At 40.4% G+C, this 14,094-nt stretch overlaps 1 protein-coding gene across 5 annotated transcripts in view; it reads right to left on the bottom strand.

The window, feature by feature from the left end:
* The window catches only part of Rnf216 (ring finger protein 216), a 139,583-nt gene that overhangs the window by 64,326 nt on the left and 61,163 nt on the right, over positions 1-14,094 (bottom strand). For 3 of the 5 annotated variants that reach the window (XM_040278660.2, XM_078023643.1, XM_078023645.1), the window contains exons 13-14: positions 13,631-13,709; positions 2,726-2,767 (exon numbers count right to left, since the gene is read on the bottom strand). In XM_040278660.2, the coding sequence (XP_040134594.1) occupies positions 2,726-2,767; positions 13,631-13,709 (121 nt within the window). The remainder of the gene's footprint in view (positions 1-2,725; positions 2,768-13,630; positions 13,710-14,094) is intronic. The other 2 variants (XM_078023642.1, XM_078023644.1) reach the window with 1 other exon arrangement.

Genomic DNA, 14,094 nt, shown 5'->3' with positions numbered 1-14,094 from the left:
TGGTTACTTGAATGCAGGAGATTCTTGTGCCCCAGGTTACTGGCGATGATTTGCTGTGATAATTACACTGATGAGGCATTCCAGCTCCCCCTCCCCCCCATCTTCCCTCTCCCTCTACTGCCCACTCTCTTTCATGGATTTACCCTTTAAAAGAGCACATGATCCCATCACCCCTACATTAAGCCTGCAACAGTTCCTTGGAGTCTCAGGAACCAAATTCACCCTCTTTGTTTTGCATTACAAAGCCCTCTACAACCCAGGGTCTATTTATCACCCCAGTCCTAAATCCTTCTGCTCTGGTCACACTTGTTCACTGGCTGGCCTGCATACAGCATGGGCTCATGTGGGTGCCCAAAGTAAAACTCTCCATTTCCACCCATTAGATTCCACTAGAATATAATCAGGCCAAGCTCCATCTCAATCACAAAGTGATTTCTTCATTATGCCAAATCCAAGTGACCTTTTTCTTCAGATTTCCCAAAGAAGTCACCATCTCTCTTACCACATAGCTCTCAGGGTGGATCTGCTTGCCCTAGACAGTTAGGGATGTGGGCTGCCCTTTGTATATTCCTCTTGGCATACCGACATTGTATAAATAGCTGGTGAATGATCAGAGCAGTGATGTCCCACTGTCTCTGCACAAGCTAACACTGTGGAAGTGGTGGTTACACTGTGTTCAGAGGAGAGGGAAGAAGGTCCAGGAATGTAAGGGCAGGACCCTCAATGGCTTTAAAGCCAGGCAAAAGTTCTTTTTTTCAAGAGACCACACAGGGTTGGGTTGTGGCTTAGAGGCAGAGTGCCTGCTGAGCACATATGAGGCACTGGGTTCAATTCTCAGCACCACATAAAATACATAAATAAACAAGGTATTAAAAAAAAAACAATGAGGGGCTGGGGTTGTGGCTCGTGGTAGAGTGCTTGCCTAGCATGTGTGAGGTACTGGGTTTGATTCTCAGCACCACATACAAATAAATAAAATAAAGGTCCATCAACAACTAAAAAATATAAAAAAAAAAAAAAAAAAGAAAAAAAGAAAAAAATATGATCGAAACAAAAGAAAAACAGAGAAGTCTGAGGACAGGAAGGACACGAGGTGCTGGGCGGTCAGGGCCAGGGCCAGAGGTTAGGAAGAAGGAAGGTACTCACATGAGAAGTAAAAAAGCCAGGCACAGAGAGAAAGGCTTAGAGAGTGGCCACTAGCTTGGGCACAAAAAAAGGGTCTAAGTGGAGGTGAGAAGGTTGTGGCAACAAAAGTGTTTTTAGCCTTGAAATCTAACTGAGGAGAGGAGAGGCAGCAAAGGACAAGCTGTATTCTAAGACAAGAGATAAAAAATGTGATCTGTTTCACTTGTTTTGGGCTAGGACCTCGATCAGCTTCTCAGACATAGGGAGCTTTTGAAACTTAAAATGCTTTTCACATGAACCTCTGATGGGAAATAAAATAGGGGAATAAAAAAGTACTTTTATGAGGCTATAGGGATTTTATCTGAGAAACTCTCTTAGTCTACTTCTTTTTGAAAAGCAAACGCCAATCCCAGTTTGAAAATCTTCAGTTTTCTATAAAGCACAGACTTTGGGCTGGAAGGACACTCAAAAAAAATTATATGACTCTAATCCTAGTGGTTTAGGAGGCTAAGGCAGGAGGACTGAGGTTCAACCATCCTCAGTAACTTAGGGAGACCCTATCTCAAAATCAAAAATAGAAAAAAAGGGCCAAGAATGTGGCTCAGTGGTTAAGCACCACTGGGTTCATTCCCTGGTTAAAAAAAAAAAAAAGTTATGGGGTCTCTCTTCTGGCCTTGAGGCAGAATGACAGGATGCAAGTTGTCTGGGAGACAGGAGAGTCTTCTAGGCTGTACCTTCTAGAGGAGAAGGAGGAGGAGGGAGGTGAGGACTCTGTGGTTTGTTCAGGGCCTCTGGCTTTTCAGCCACCCATTCAATGGTGACAATAAGGCCTAGTGAGCCAGTGTGGATTCCATACAGGTAATTTAAGTAGGCTTCCCTGGGGAAAGTACACCAGGTTCCTCGTTCATATACAAGAATATTGTGCCAACAGAAACTGCTCAGACTGAACCTTCCCTTCTCCAGGATCAAGAGCCCTTAACCTTCAAACAAACAGCTGCTGGTATTTTTCTGTTGTTACAGATTCTTTCACTCTTAAAAAAGTGACCAAGTCCCACCACAGAACATCTAAATAAGGGTCTTTCCAGTTCCCACAAATGGCACATCCTCAAATAAGCAAAGCAGGTAAGAGCACAGATGTAGCCAAAATCAGAAGACCTAGATTTCTTTGATGTATTTTTTTTTAAACTAATTTGTTTTAACGGAAAATTTAAAGAATACATAAAACCAGATAATGTGAAAGTCCCAAGTACTTACCATTCATAATTAATAACAATCAACTTGAGGCAAATTCTAGCTTATCTGTACTGTCTCTTCCCTATAATCTTTTCTTTTGGGTGGATTTTATTTTAAGATAGGGTCTTGTTAAGTGGCCCGGGCTGGCCTTAAACTCAACAATCTTCCTGCTTCGGCCTCTGAAGTCTCTGGGATTTCAGGCATGCCATTGTGACAGGCTCACTGTTTTATTTGATAAACATTTCAGCTGTATCTCCAAAAGATAAGGACTCTTAAAACTATGAAGCATACCAAAACCACATCTAAAAATACACAAATAACAATGTGAAGCCCCAGATCTATCTATTTCAAGGCTAAAACCTCTTACCTGCCGCCTCGTGACTTTGAGCAGATAAGGGATATAAAGCCCCTAAAACACAATTAAAATTAAATTAGTAGGTTTCTGGACTTCAGCCTGTTTTTTTAATTAAAAATTTTTTTTGGTAGTTGTAGATGGACAGAATGTCTTTATTTTATTTATTTTTATGTGATGCTGAGAATCGAACCCAGTGCCTCACTCATGCTAGGCAAGCGCTCTACCACTGAGCTACAGCCCCAGTCCTTCAGCCTGTTTTAACTAGATTCCAAACTCCCAACCCAGACAATCCTGACTATATTTATTCTGAGGCGTTGTCTGCTAGCTAAATTTTGGTGTACTCATCAGCCCTGATCTCAGCGGATTGGATTCTGTTTCTCATCATTGCTCTGAGTTTCCAAGGTTACTCTGAGTCCATCTTCTTAAAGGACATTAGCATGCAATGCAGACACTGAGCACACAAGTGTAAGGCAGTTTCAAAAAGACAGCAAGGACTGGCGCCTTGGCCTATAGCATGGGAGGTAATGGGCAAAAGGGCAGCAGGGTTTTCAGGGCTTGGGGTAGGAGAAGGGTCAATCCTGTTTGGAATTGTGTAGTGGCTACAGACATGCACCTGTGTTTCAAACTGTGGGCTATAGGAGGGCCTAGTGACACCAGTGCTAGAGAGATAATAGAGCCTTCCTTTTTTCCTGTTTTCTTGTCTCAAAGTCAGTGATGACACTAAGGAGGAAAAGGTCAACTCCCATTTCTTGGCTACCACATTGCAATTGGGAAAGAAACTTGAATTCAATGGTAAATACAAGAAGTTTCACCCAAGGACAGCTTTGGTCCAGACTTTGCTCTCATCCTGCTTAAAGCCCTGCATTCCTTTGCCTTGACAGAGACACCCACGGGGACATGGGTGTTTTCATGCTTGTGGTATTGCCATAGCAACAATTTCTCTTCTACCTGCAAGGCTGGAAACCCTGCAGTGCTCTGTGCTGAGAATGCAAAGAAGGAACACAATCACCCTGCACTTCAATACACATGCACAAGATGCCTGATCTGCGCATGAGCACTCACACATACACACACACATAGTCCTTTCTCAAGGACATCACAATGAGATCACCAAGACAAATTAAGACATTGACACCTGGTAACACAGGATTAGTGTAAAGAAAAAAGGAATTAAATCATTCTTTATATAAAGCTATTTGCAGATATCAATTCCTGAGAGATTTTTAATGTGATATTTAAAAAACTGAATCAAAATCTATTTTAACAAATAATAATGGGACTAAACAAATGATGTGTGCCTTCTAGAAAGAGCCACTAAAGCACATGATCCCCATAGAATTTGCAAACAAGGTGAGGCTTCGGTGAGTCTGATAAGCAATGCTAACTGGCAGCCACAAAAACCATGAAAGAGGGTCACAGAGTTTCTGTTTTCATAAAATGAAAACCTGTTAAAAACCCACAGTCATTCTCTGTTTGTACCATAGACAGTGTGTTTTAATGGGGACCAAAAAGAACAAAAAAAGAAACAAGCAGATATGTTCTTCCACTTAAAGGACAGTGAGAAATGAGCGCCCCCAATCTTGGGACTGCCTGTTGCTGGGGTGGATGGGGTGGCCAGGACTCTGGGTAAAGGTCAGTAAGTAAAAAAAACTATGACTAATGCGTCATGGAGAAACCCACACATTTTTATTTCTATTTTGTTACTAATCCTGAGTTCTCCAGCAAAACGTGCTGCCGACTTTGCTTCTAGGACCTCTGTATACTCTCACCTCTGAATATCATCCCTGAGATTCCAATCCTTTTAGGTAGGGGTGAGAAATCAATGAGGAACCCAAGAGGAGGGGGCACAGCAGAGCTGTGAAAAGCATGTGAACTTAGGTGACAGCAGCACAAAGCAACCCATGGGCAGCTTTTTCTAGGATGCAGCTCTCCCCAGGGGCTTTTCTCTAAATCTGAATGTGGGCTAACTAGGAGCTGTCATTTTTCACAGGATATATAGTTAGTAAAAATAAATAAATAAATAAATAACCCCCCCCCAAAAACAAAAACCAAAAGACAAACAAGCAAACAAACCAAAAAACAGCTTCAAAAACCTATCTTCCCTTTGCTTTGTGACATATTGGGAACTAGTAAGAAATGAGTTTTCAGTACATGACTTGAAAAACTAAGGTTAAGTGATGAGTCACCTTTTGGTCCCCTGATGGGATTTTATATATGCCCACTTTAGGGGAATTCCATATGGTGGGAGCATTTTCTAGGAATTCTTTCATCACCTGTGCCTGCATACTTGCACAGGCTGTCGGCATCAGTCACTACCTTCCTCAGACAGGAAGTTATTATTTAATGACACAAAGCACCAGGTATTGGATTTAGTACTTTACCAATATTGTGTGTTGTCAATACTTTTCACAAAAGCTCTCTAAGGCAGGTACAATGATTCTCATTTCACAGAAAAAGGAAATGTGGCGGGGTAGGGGGAATATTTAGTCTAGGTCACAATGGCAGGAAGTGGAGTTAAAGTATAAGCAAATTTAATGTTAAAGCCCCTCATCCTAACCACTGTGCTGTCCCTGTGTCTGTAGCTGCAGACAGGTGACACCATGTACTTCACTGATGTTCTGAGCTTCATAGAACCTACCATAGATTTGGACATATAGCAGCACATCAATAAATACTTCTTACTAGCAGTCTAAAACAACTCTCAAAACAGATAATTTACTAAGAAAGCTCGACAGAAAGACCAGTCCCAAACACTGTTGACAACTGAGGAACACAATGCCTCTTCATCGCAATGGAACAGAAGGTTCAGTGGTCTGTCTCCCAGGAAAGTGATAACACTTTAACCATCTCAGAAAGTTTCACAGGAATGAAAAAGAAACACCTGCATATTCTCTAGGGGACAAGGCAGAGTAATGCCCAGTTCCTGGGGATCAGGAGAGTCAACAAACACCCCAGAGCAGTTGTTGCCAGGTCCCTGGGCTCTTCAAAACCCCCACTGACTGCTGTGACTGTCTAGACAGTCAGGTCAATCTGCAATCTACCAAGTGCTGCAAAGTCAGCAGCTGGATTGTGAACTTTCCAAGGGAGAAATCTGAGGGGCTGCATGCAGCATCTTTGCAGAGAGAGTAGGGACAGTGACACCATTCACACTCACTGATCAGCCTGAGCCTCCCTGACATCAGGCCAAGAGGGGGAGGTAGTGCTTTTACCACTCAGGATTTCATACCAAGGGATAAAGTTGATGAAATATAAAAACAACAACTATTTCTGCAAGGCCAACGTAAAACAAAAATTTTGGGTAGTTACTCTGTTTCCCTTTTAAATAATCACTGCAAACACCAGGAAATATGGTTATTTATCCAACTTCTACTGGGAAGGCAGGATAGGAAGAGGGGTAAGTGGTATATGGATTTTGTTGCTTTTTTCTTTTTTGAAACATCACCTGCTAAGGTGACCATGTTCTCAAACCTGTGTTTAAGGATAAAGATGTTATCTAAGGGGAAATGGATGTGCTCATGTGTAATCAACAACCAAAACTGTTTCAGGATCAAGAAGTCCATAAGGCACAGATGCACAGTGTTATTTACTACAGGGACTTTACAAAACTGTAAACTTAATGAAAACAGAATGAAATTCTGACAACTCCTTGCCATAGATGCTGGCTCTGCTTTGTTGTCTGATAGGAAGATGGCACAAGGGATGGTGCCTGGGATGCACTCTGGGGCTATCTGGGGACAAGGAGGCTTCCACTTGAGTTCTCAGCTCTACCACCTATATCACCTATCAAGCATAAGTATCTATTTTTATGGTATCTGAAGGAAAAAGTGTGAGTCGAGGGCTCTGTTAGGCACCCTCCATAATGGAGCTGCAGTGGTTATCATCACGAGTCCTAAATCGAAGCTTTCTAGTGGGTCTCTCTGGGAACCAAAGGAAGGGTCTCACCTTTTGAGGATTAGGGCAGGCCATATTCCATGCTAAAGAATTCCCACCCCACTCTCCTCTTCTGCTGATTTACATCATGCAGCATGGAATTCCACTCTAGTAATAATGAGCCCTCATTCAGGCTTAACACTCTTTTGTCACCCAGATGTTTAGTTGTTCTTCCTGTTCATGTTACTTCCTGAATAAAAGTCCTCTCTGATAGTAGGAACAAGAGGACCAATCTTCATTCATCTCTAATGTGAAGGCCTGGCTTAGCCCAGGAATTGGCTGACTGATTGGGCCCCCATTACGGTGAGGCTAATAAGTGCCAACTGTCCACCATCACAGCTGGAGCTGCCCTGGCACTGACAGCTGGTCCAGACTCATTTACATTCTCTTCACACAGCCACTCAGCTACTCAGCTACTGCAGGCGGCTGCAGATGCTTGTTTTTTTAGCAACAAATTGGCTCGTTACAGATGTGAATTTTGGTTATATTTTGATAAAGTTAATAATGTTCAATGTTAGAGAAAACAAAATGGAACCTGGAAAGGATAGAAAAAGATGAGAGGGAGGAGAGTTAAGTAGGTGGGAAAGGACAAATAAAAACACAAGTGACCTTGGGAAAAGATGGGTGACTACATTCAATTTCCACAAAGATTCCAAACCAGATGTTCCTGAGTTACCTTGATTAAACTCTCATATCTGATAGTCTTTCTTCCTTAGTACTAGCTTCCTAAGCCTCTAACTCATGGCTCTGGCTAACTTCCCAGAAAGTTCTACTTCTGCTGAGTTTATAGAGCAAAGTTATTGCTCTAGGAAGGTAGAAAGAGATTCAATAGGGAAATGTCTGACTCGAAGAATAAATATTCCAGAAGCATCACTTTCAAAATCCTCCTCAAAATTTCTCAAATCTACCATTCTTCTTCCCATACCAAATATATCCAATCTCTTGCTAAATGCAGCATGCTAAAAACAAACTGATGAATGCTTTATCTGAGAACACTCAAGGGAGCAGAGGGCTTGGAATGCACGCCACCATATCAATAAAACACTACCTCTCTCCATTTCATCAGATATGCAGTGTCTGATTCTTCAGGGATTCTGGCATGCAGTTCTCCTCCAGAAAATGCATTAATATAAACACCTCATCTTGGAGTGACAAGTTCCTGGAAATCCAACTGGAGTTTAGATTACTGGCAAGACACTATAATGAGAAAGCAGATGCCCTCCATCTTATATGGGCCAAAATTAGCTAGTAGTTCAATTCTTAAACACGCAGAATCCTTAAGGATTAATGGTTCATTTAGCCATCTTGCTGAAAAGAGGAGTGTTATACATATAATCTATACAAGCAAAAGGGAAAAAGCAGACACCCTAACAACACTACCATCTTTGATGTTAAATTCTGAAAGCATGTAGTGGTTTGCTTTAACACTAAGCCCAAAAGAATTCTGTCAATTCTGCTTGCAAGACAGTTGTGCTGACATATGTACTTTTGAAACATTCAATAGGGAAGAGACCCCTTTCCTCATGGAGCATCAGTGCCACCTAGTGGCATCTCACTCCACAGCTCACAAAGGAGGAGGGTGTGGCTTGGTTACTTCTTTGCACTCTGGTTTCTATTTTCCGTACAGACATTACAGTAACAGTAGACAGAGAGCCTAGAAAGTAAATGCTATTCATAGGTCCAAGTGAAGTTCTTAAATACAAAGTCCTATAATCTATAATGCCTTGTGATGCAGTCTTTTCACTGCAAACACTGCTAAAATAGGCATAAGACGACTTTTCACTGCAAACACTGTTAAAATAGGTATAAGATGATGTAAATAGCCAGTGGTGCACACTTGTAATCCCAGCAACTCAGGAGGCTGAGGGAGGAGGATTACAAATTCAAGGCCAGCCTCAGTAATTTAGTGACTCTGTCTCAAGATAAAAAGGATGGGGGATGTTGCTCAGTGGTAAAGCATTCCTGGATTCATCCCCAGTAATGGGGAGTGGGGGAGTCTGGAATAAAAAAAATGAAGGACACACTGAGTGAGCTCAGGCACCACGAACCAACATTTGTAAGGCAGCAATCACCCTTTTGGGCTATTTTTAAAAAACATTTCTCCTCCTTTGCTATAATTACCTTTATTTTTTTATCATTAATACTAAAGTTAAAGTGACAACAGTAAAATTTTGGAGAATCTTAAAAAAAAACAGTCTTTTTATTATTATTATTATTAAAAATTTTTTTTGTTCCATTCTGGGCTCTTGTAATCTGCTCATTTCCTCCTTTCACTGCTTCTGCCTCCAAACTTCTAGCTCTCCCTCCAGCCTAGGTTTTGCTCCATACTCTGGTTGTCTAATCACATAGCAAACATTCATTAAGCACCTACTTTGTGCCAGGTATTGGTGGGGACAGGGACACAAACTGGAGACCTCCACCCTGAAATCTCAAATATGTCCAAAACAAAACTAAATTTTCTTTCCCCCTGAATTCTTTTGATTCTATTTGCAGATTTGTGAATGGCATCATCATCTGTGTGGTGGTCCAAAGCAGGAGTTAGTCACTTGGACCTTATCCCACCCTCATTCAGCCTGTCACCACCTAACCTGTGTCTGCGATTCCACCAAGTCTGCTCCATTTCTTACACCCCAGAGCCAGTTCTGGTCCTCAGGATCTGTATCATTTGGGGTGTGCTAAGTTATGCTGCTGGGATAAACTCAAACCTCCAAAGCATTAAATAGAAACATTTCTTGCTCATGTTGCACATCCATCTTGGCAGAGGGAACAGATAGTGGACCATTTGTTTCCTTTTTTTCCAAAAAATTATGATTAAAAAACACACCAAATACCCTACCCTATAAGCAAACTTTTAAGAGTAAAGTACTGCCAACCAGAAACAAAATGCTGTACAGAAGATGTCTAGAGCTTTTTCGTCTTGTCTAAATGAAGCTATCCAATGCATGGCAATTCTCCATTTCCCTTCCTTCCAGACACTGGAAGCCGCTATTCTGATCTGTTTTAGATACTGTACACGAATGGAACTATGCAATATTTGCCCTTTTGTGACTGGCTAATTTCACTCAGCATAATATATTCAAGACTCGCCTATATTGTATTATGACAGAATTTCCTTTTGTAAGACTGAATAATATCCTATCATGCATATATGCCACATTTTTAACCATTCATCTGTCAATGGACATTTGTTTGTCATATGTCAATTACAAATGATGTCGCAATGAACAGAACATATCCTCTGATCTCAAAGGATTTTAATGGCTCTCCATGGGTGATGTTTGTACTTTTGTTGCACAGAAGTCTTTTAGTTTGCTGTAGTCTCAATGGGGAGGGGAGGAGTTGATTCCCCAATTTTTGCTTCCACTTCTTTGTTTTTGGTGTCATAACTAAGAAATCAGTGCCAAGTCAAACATGGTAGTTTTTCCTTTTTTTTTTTTCCCATTTAGTCCATTTTTAGTTGATTTTGTGAATGGTGAGCAATAAGGTCCAATTTCATTCTTTTCCAAGTGGATATCCCATCTTCCCAGCACCATTTATTGATGAGACTATCTTTCCACATTGTATATAAGGGCACTCTTGTCAAAGATTAGTTGACCATAAATGTGTGGACTGATTTTTTGGGTTTTCTATTATGTTTCATTGATCCATATATGTCTGTCTTCACGCAAGTACTATACTATTTCAATCACTGAACCTTTGTACAAAGGAAGTGCGAAGTGTCCACCTTTTACATATACTCAGTTTTTTGTTTTTGGTGGTGCTGGGGATTAAACCCAGGGCCTGTACATGCTAGGCAAACATTACCAACTGAGCTATAGCCCTAGCCCTCCCCACACTGTTATTAATCACAAGTTACATCTTCTTGTATTGTGTATCTATTAATACTATTTTATGTATTTTAAACTCTATACCAGATAGTGATTTATGCATAACTATACATACTGCAGAATTCTATATGTCTATACAGATGTTCCTCAACTTAAGATGGGATTATAGCCTGATATCTTCTTTTTGTTCCTTGTCCTGGGTAATTTCAAATGACCTGTTGTCAACTCTGTTGATTCTTTCTTTTGCTTAATCAAATTTGCTATTGAATTGTTCTAGTGGGTTCTTCAATTGGGTTCTTATTCTTCAGCTTCTAAGTCTGGTTCTCTTTGATATTTTCTGTCTCTTTGTTGATATTCTCATTTTGTTTACACAAGACTTTCTTAAGCTTGCTGACCACCTTTATGATGTTACATTGAAAAATATTTTGTCAGGTAATTAATATATCAGTTTCTTTGAGGTCAGTTTCTAAAATTTTATTTTGCTTGTTTGGCTGGACCATACTTCTCTCTTTTTGTAGGTCAGCCTTATTACTTTTGTGTTTGGATCTGCACATTTGGAAAAACAGCCACTTTACCCACTTCACCCAGTCTTTATAAACTTAACTTTAGATAAGGAAAAACCTTCACCCATGAACCTTGATTGATTCTGGAGGCCTCTCAAACCTTTTCTGTGGATGCACTGTCTTGAATTAGTACATGTAAATGGGCAATTAATGAGGTTTTAGGTTTGTTTCCCAACCTCCCCCTAAACCCCATCTAAGAATATATAAACTCCTGCTTTGTCTCATGTTTGGTCTGAGGTACTGTAGAATCCCTGGAGTTCTTTTAAGTCATCCAGCTCCCAGGCATCTACAATATGTTGAGTCCTGATGGCACTTGAGTTTGGTAAGACAGAAACCAGTCTCTTAAGCATTCCCTGGCAAAGCTAGAACTCTGGGCATATGATTCACTCTTCCCTTTTCTTTTTTCCATCACTCAAGAAGAGAAACCTCCATGGTATATTGGGCACTGTCTACTAGTCCTCTGGAGCAGCACAAGCTGCTCAGCATTCTCTGCTCTCTCTCTCAGTCCCATTAGCACTGACTTGTTTTGAGACAAGAAAAATGTCCTGGGCAGACTCCTGAAAAGATAGAATGCTGAACTTATGCTTCAACTCTTCCCCTCCCCAGGGAGAAGCATGTGTAAGGGATTTCCTACTGTTCATTCTGCACTGAGCTGGGGGAGTGCAATGCTAAGAGAGTGTGAATGAGTGAGTGAGTGAGAGTGTATGTGCCTGTGCTACTTCCACATCTGTTCTCAATAGCTTTTGATGAATGCAACCTGCTCACCTGTGCACACACTGTCCAAAAAAAAAAAAAAAAAAACTTAAATGCCTACCTCCCGGGCATGTATATTCCTTCTACTGAGAGAAAGAATATTTGGTGTTCTTTTCTGAGTTCTTAAGAGCTGTTTGGAAGCTCCCACTAACATCTCAAGTTGATATTCTAAACACACTCACTGGATGCTGTTTCAGATTCATGTGTGCCTTTAGGCTGTTTCTAAATATCTTTGAGAATAGTGGCCTCCTCCTCTTTGGTCTTCAAAATTGCATATTAGTACTTTCACTGGCCTATTTTACTTGAAATAACACTAGGGAACATAGCTCCCAGCTCCTACTAAGCAATTTATGAAGACCCCGGAGAAGGTAGCAGTGATGTACATTTCTTACCTGAACTCCTCAACAGCCAAACAAATCTTCCTGATATTTTAGTGCTGCCCCCAATCTCAGAATGATGCTCAAGGTCCTGCATGGCTTTGGTCCCACGCAGCTCATGAGCCTCCTTTATATTCCTGATATCAACCAATGTCCCAAGCTGTTGCTGCTTCGTGGGGCCTAAAATATTCCTCCATTTTCACTCCTCCTCTTACCCATTCCTTCCTATGTTTCCCCTGTTCATGAATTGCCTTTTGTAGCATCCAGTGCCTGACACACTATACTCACACAAGGGCATGCTTTCTTAGTTCCAAGATGCCAGAGACTATTGAGACAATTATTATAAAACAGACTGGGATGGAAACAAATTATTAAATAATCACATCACTTGTAAGAACACAAACAAATTTTGTACAGAAATACTCATGTTGAAAACAAAAGGAATAAAATGCCGAACGTTTTCTCTGATATAAGGAGGCTGACTCCTAGTGGAGTAGGGAGGGGGAACATGGGACGAACAAATGAACAAATGAATTCTAAATAGGGAAGAGGGGAGGGAGGAGAAGGGAGAAGGCAGGGGATTAGCAAGGAAGGTGGAATGTGATCGACATTATTATCCAAAGTACATGTATGAAGACATGAATTGGGTGTTAACCTACTTTATATACAAACAGAGATATGAAAAATTGTGGTATATACGTGTAGTAAGAATTGTAATACATTCCACTGTCGTGTATTTAAAAAAAAAAAAAAGGAATAAAATTTTCTTTATTCTCCAATCTCTACTTCAATTTCTTAATTCTCTCCAGGATACTACAATGTTCAACTCTAATCACATGGTTTTAAAAAAATGGTTAAAACACATTTGTCTATGTGAATGGCCAATATTCATGAAAACTTTTAACTGGCTTATAAATAGTTCACAAATTTTAAGACATTCTTAGTTCAAAAAGTAGGAGCTGAATTAGAGAAGAAAGATTTGTAGAAATAAGGTGATTAGATAGCTCTGGTCTCACATGATAATAGTTAATTTGAGTGAGGAAAACAAGTTAAAACCTACCAGACATGACCGAGACCTTACCATGATGACTAGATTTTTTCAAAGAAGTGTCTCTAGCACATGGAAAATGACAGGAGGTATATGTGTGTTTGGATGGCAAGAGAGTAGGGGTGGGGAGTTGAGCAGAAGCAGAGAAAAGGGCAAGCAAGAAAAATAATGAAAAAAAAATCCAGATCTTCATAGTTTATATCACAGTATCTGATGACATAAAACTGGGATCCAGAGCTAACTGTAACTAGAATTCCACAAGTGGACCCTTCTCTATAACCATACCAACAATCATTCACAAAGTAAGTATTGATCTTCATTTGCTTTTATGAAAAAGAGAGCACTCAAATCCTTCTCATGCATTGGCATACAGATATAAAGCACACAGTATACATGTGTAGGAAAAAATGTTTCCCTACCTTTCGGCAGCGAGGATTAGGACAGCTGAACCTCTTCACATCACTGTCCAACAATGCAGGAAAGCTACAGGAGGGGCACCTGGAATCAAAAGTAGAACTACTCAGAATATTAACACCTGATTAGGTTTCATGTGACTATTCCCTTAAAATGGAGTTTTGAGCTGGACAGTTTATTGTTTTTTAACTCTTCAGTTTTCGGTAAAACGTGGATTGAACCTCTCTTTACAATTAAAGGTGTAGAGCCATTACAAAGAACAGCTTTCTAGGTCCCAACTCATTGCCAGCCACTCAATAAACATATTCCAACTTTTATAAGAATCCTTGTCACTTTTTCTCCAACCCAGGTCGTGATGACTATACTCGCAGGCCAGAAGATTATGAGGAAGAGTAAGCAAAGTAGATAAAAAATTGTTCTATTGACTTTTTTCCATTAATAAAATTGATTGACTATCTTATATCTCAAT

Source organism: Ictidomys tridecemlineatus, chromosome 10, assembly GCF_052094955.1.
Source record: "Ictidomys tridecemlineatus isolate mIctTri1 chromosome 10, mIctTri1.hap1, whole genome shotgun sequence".
NCBI classification, from domain to species: domain Eukaryota; kingdom Metazoa; phylum Chordata; class Mammalia; order Rodentia; family Sciuridae; genus Ictidomys; species Ictidomys tridecemlineatus.
This window is presented reverse-complemented; position numbering and strand designations above follow the sequence as displayed.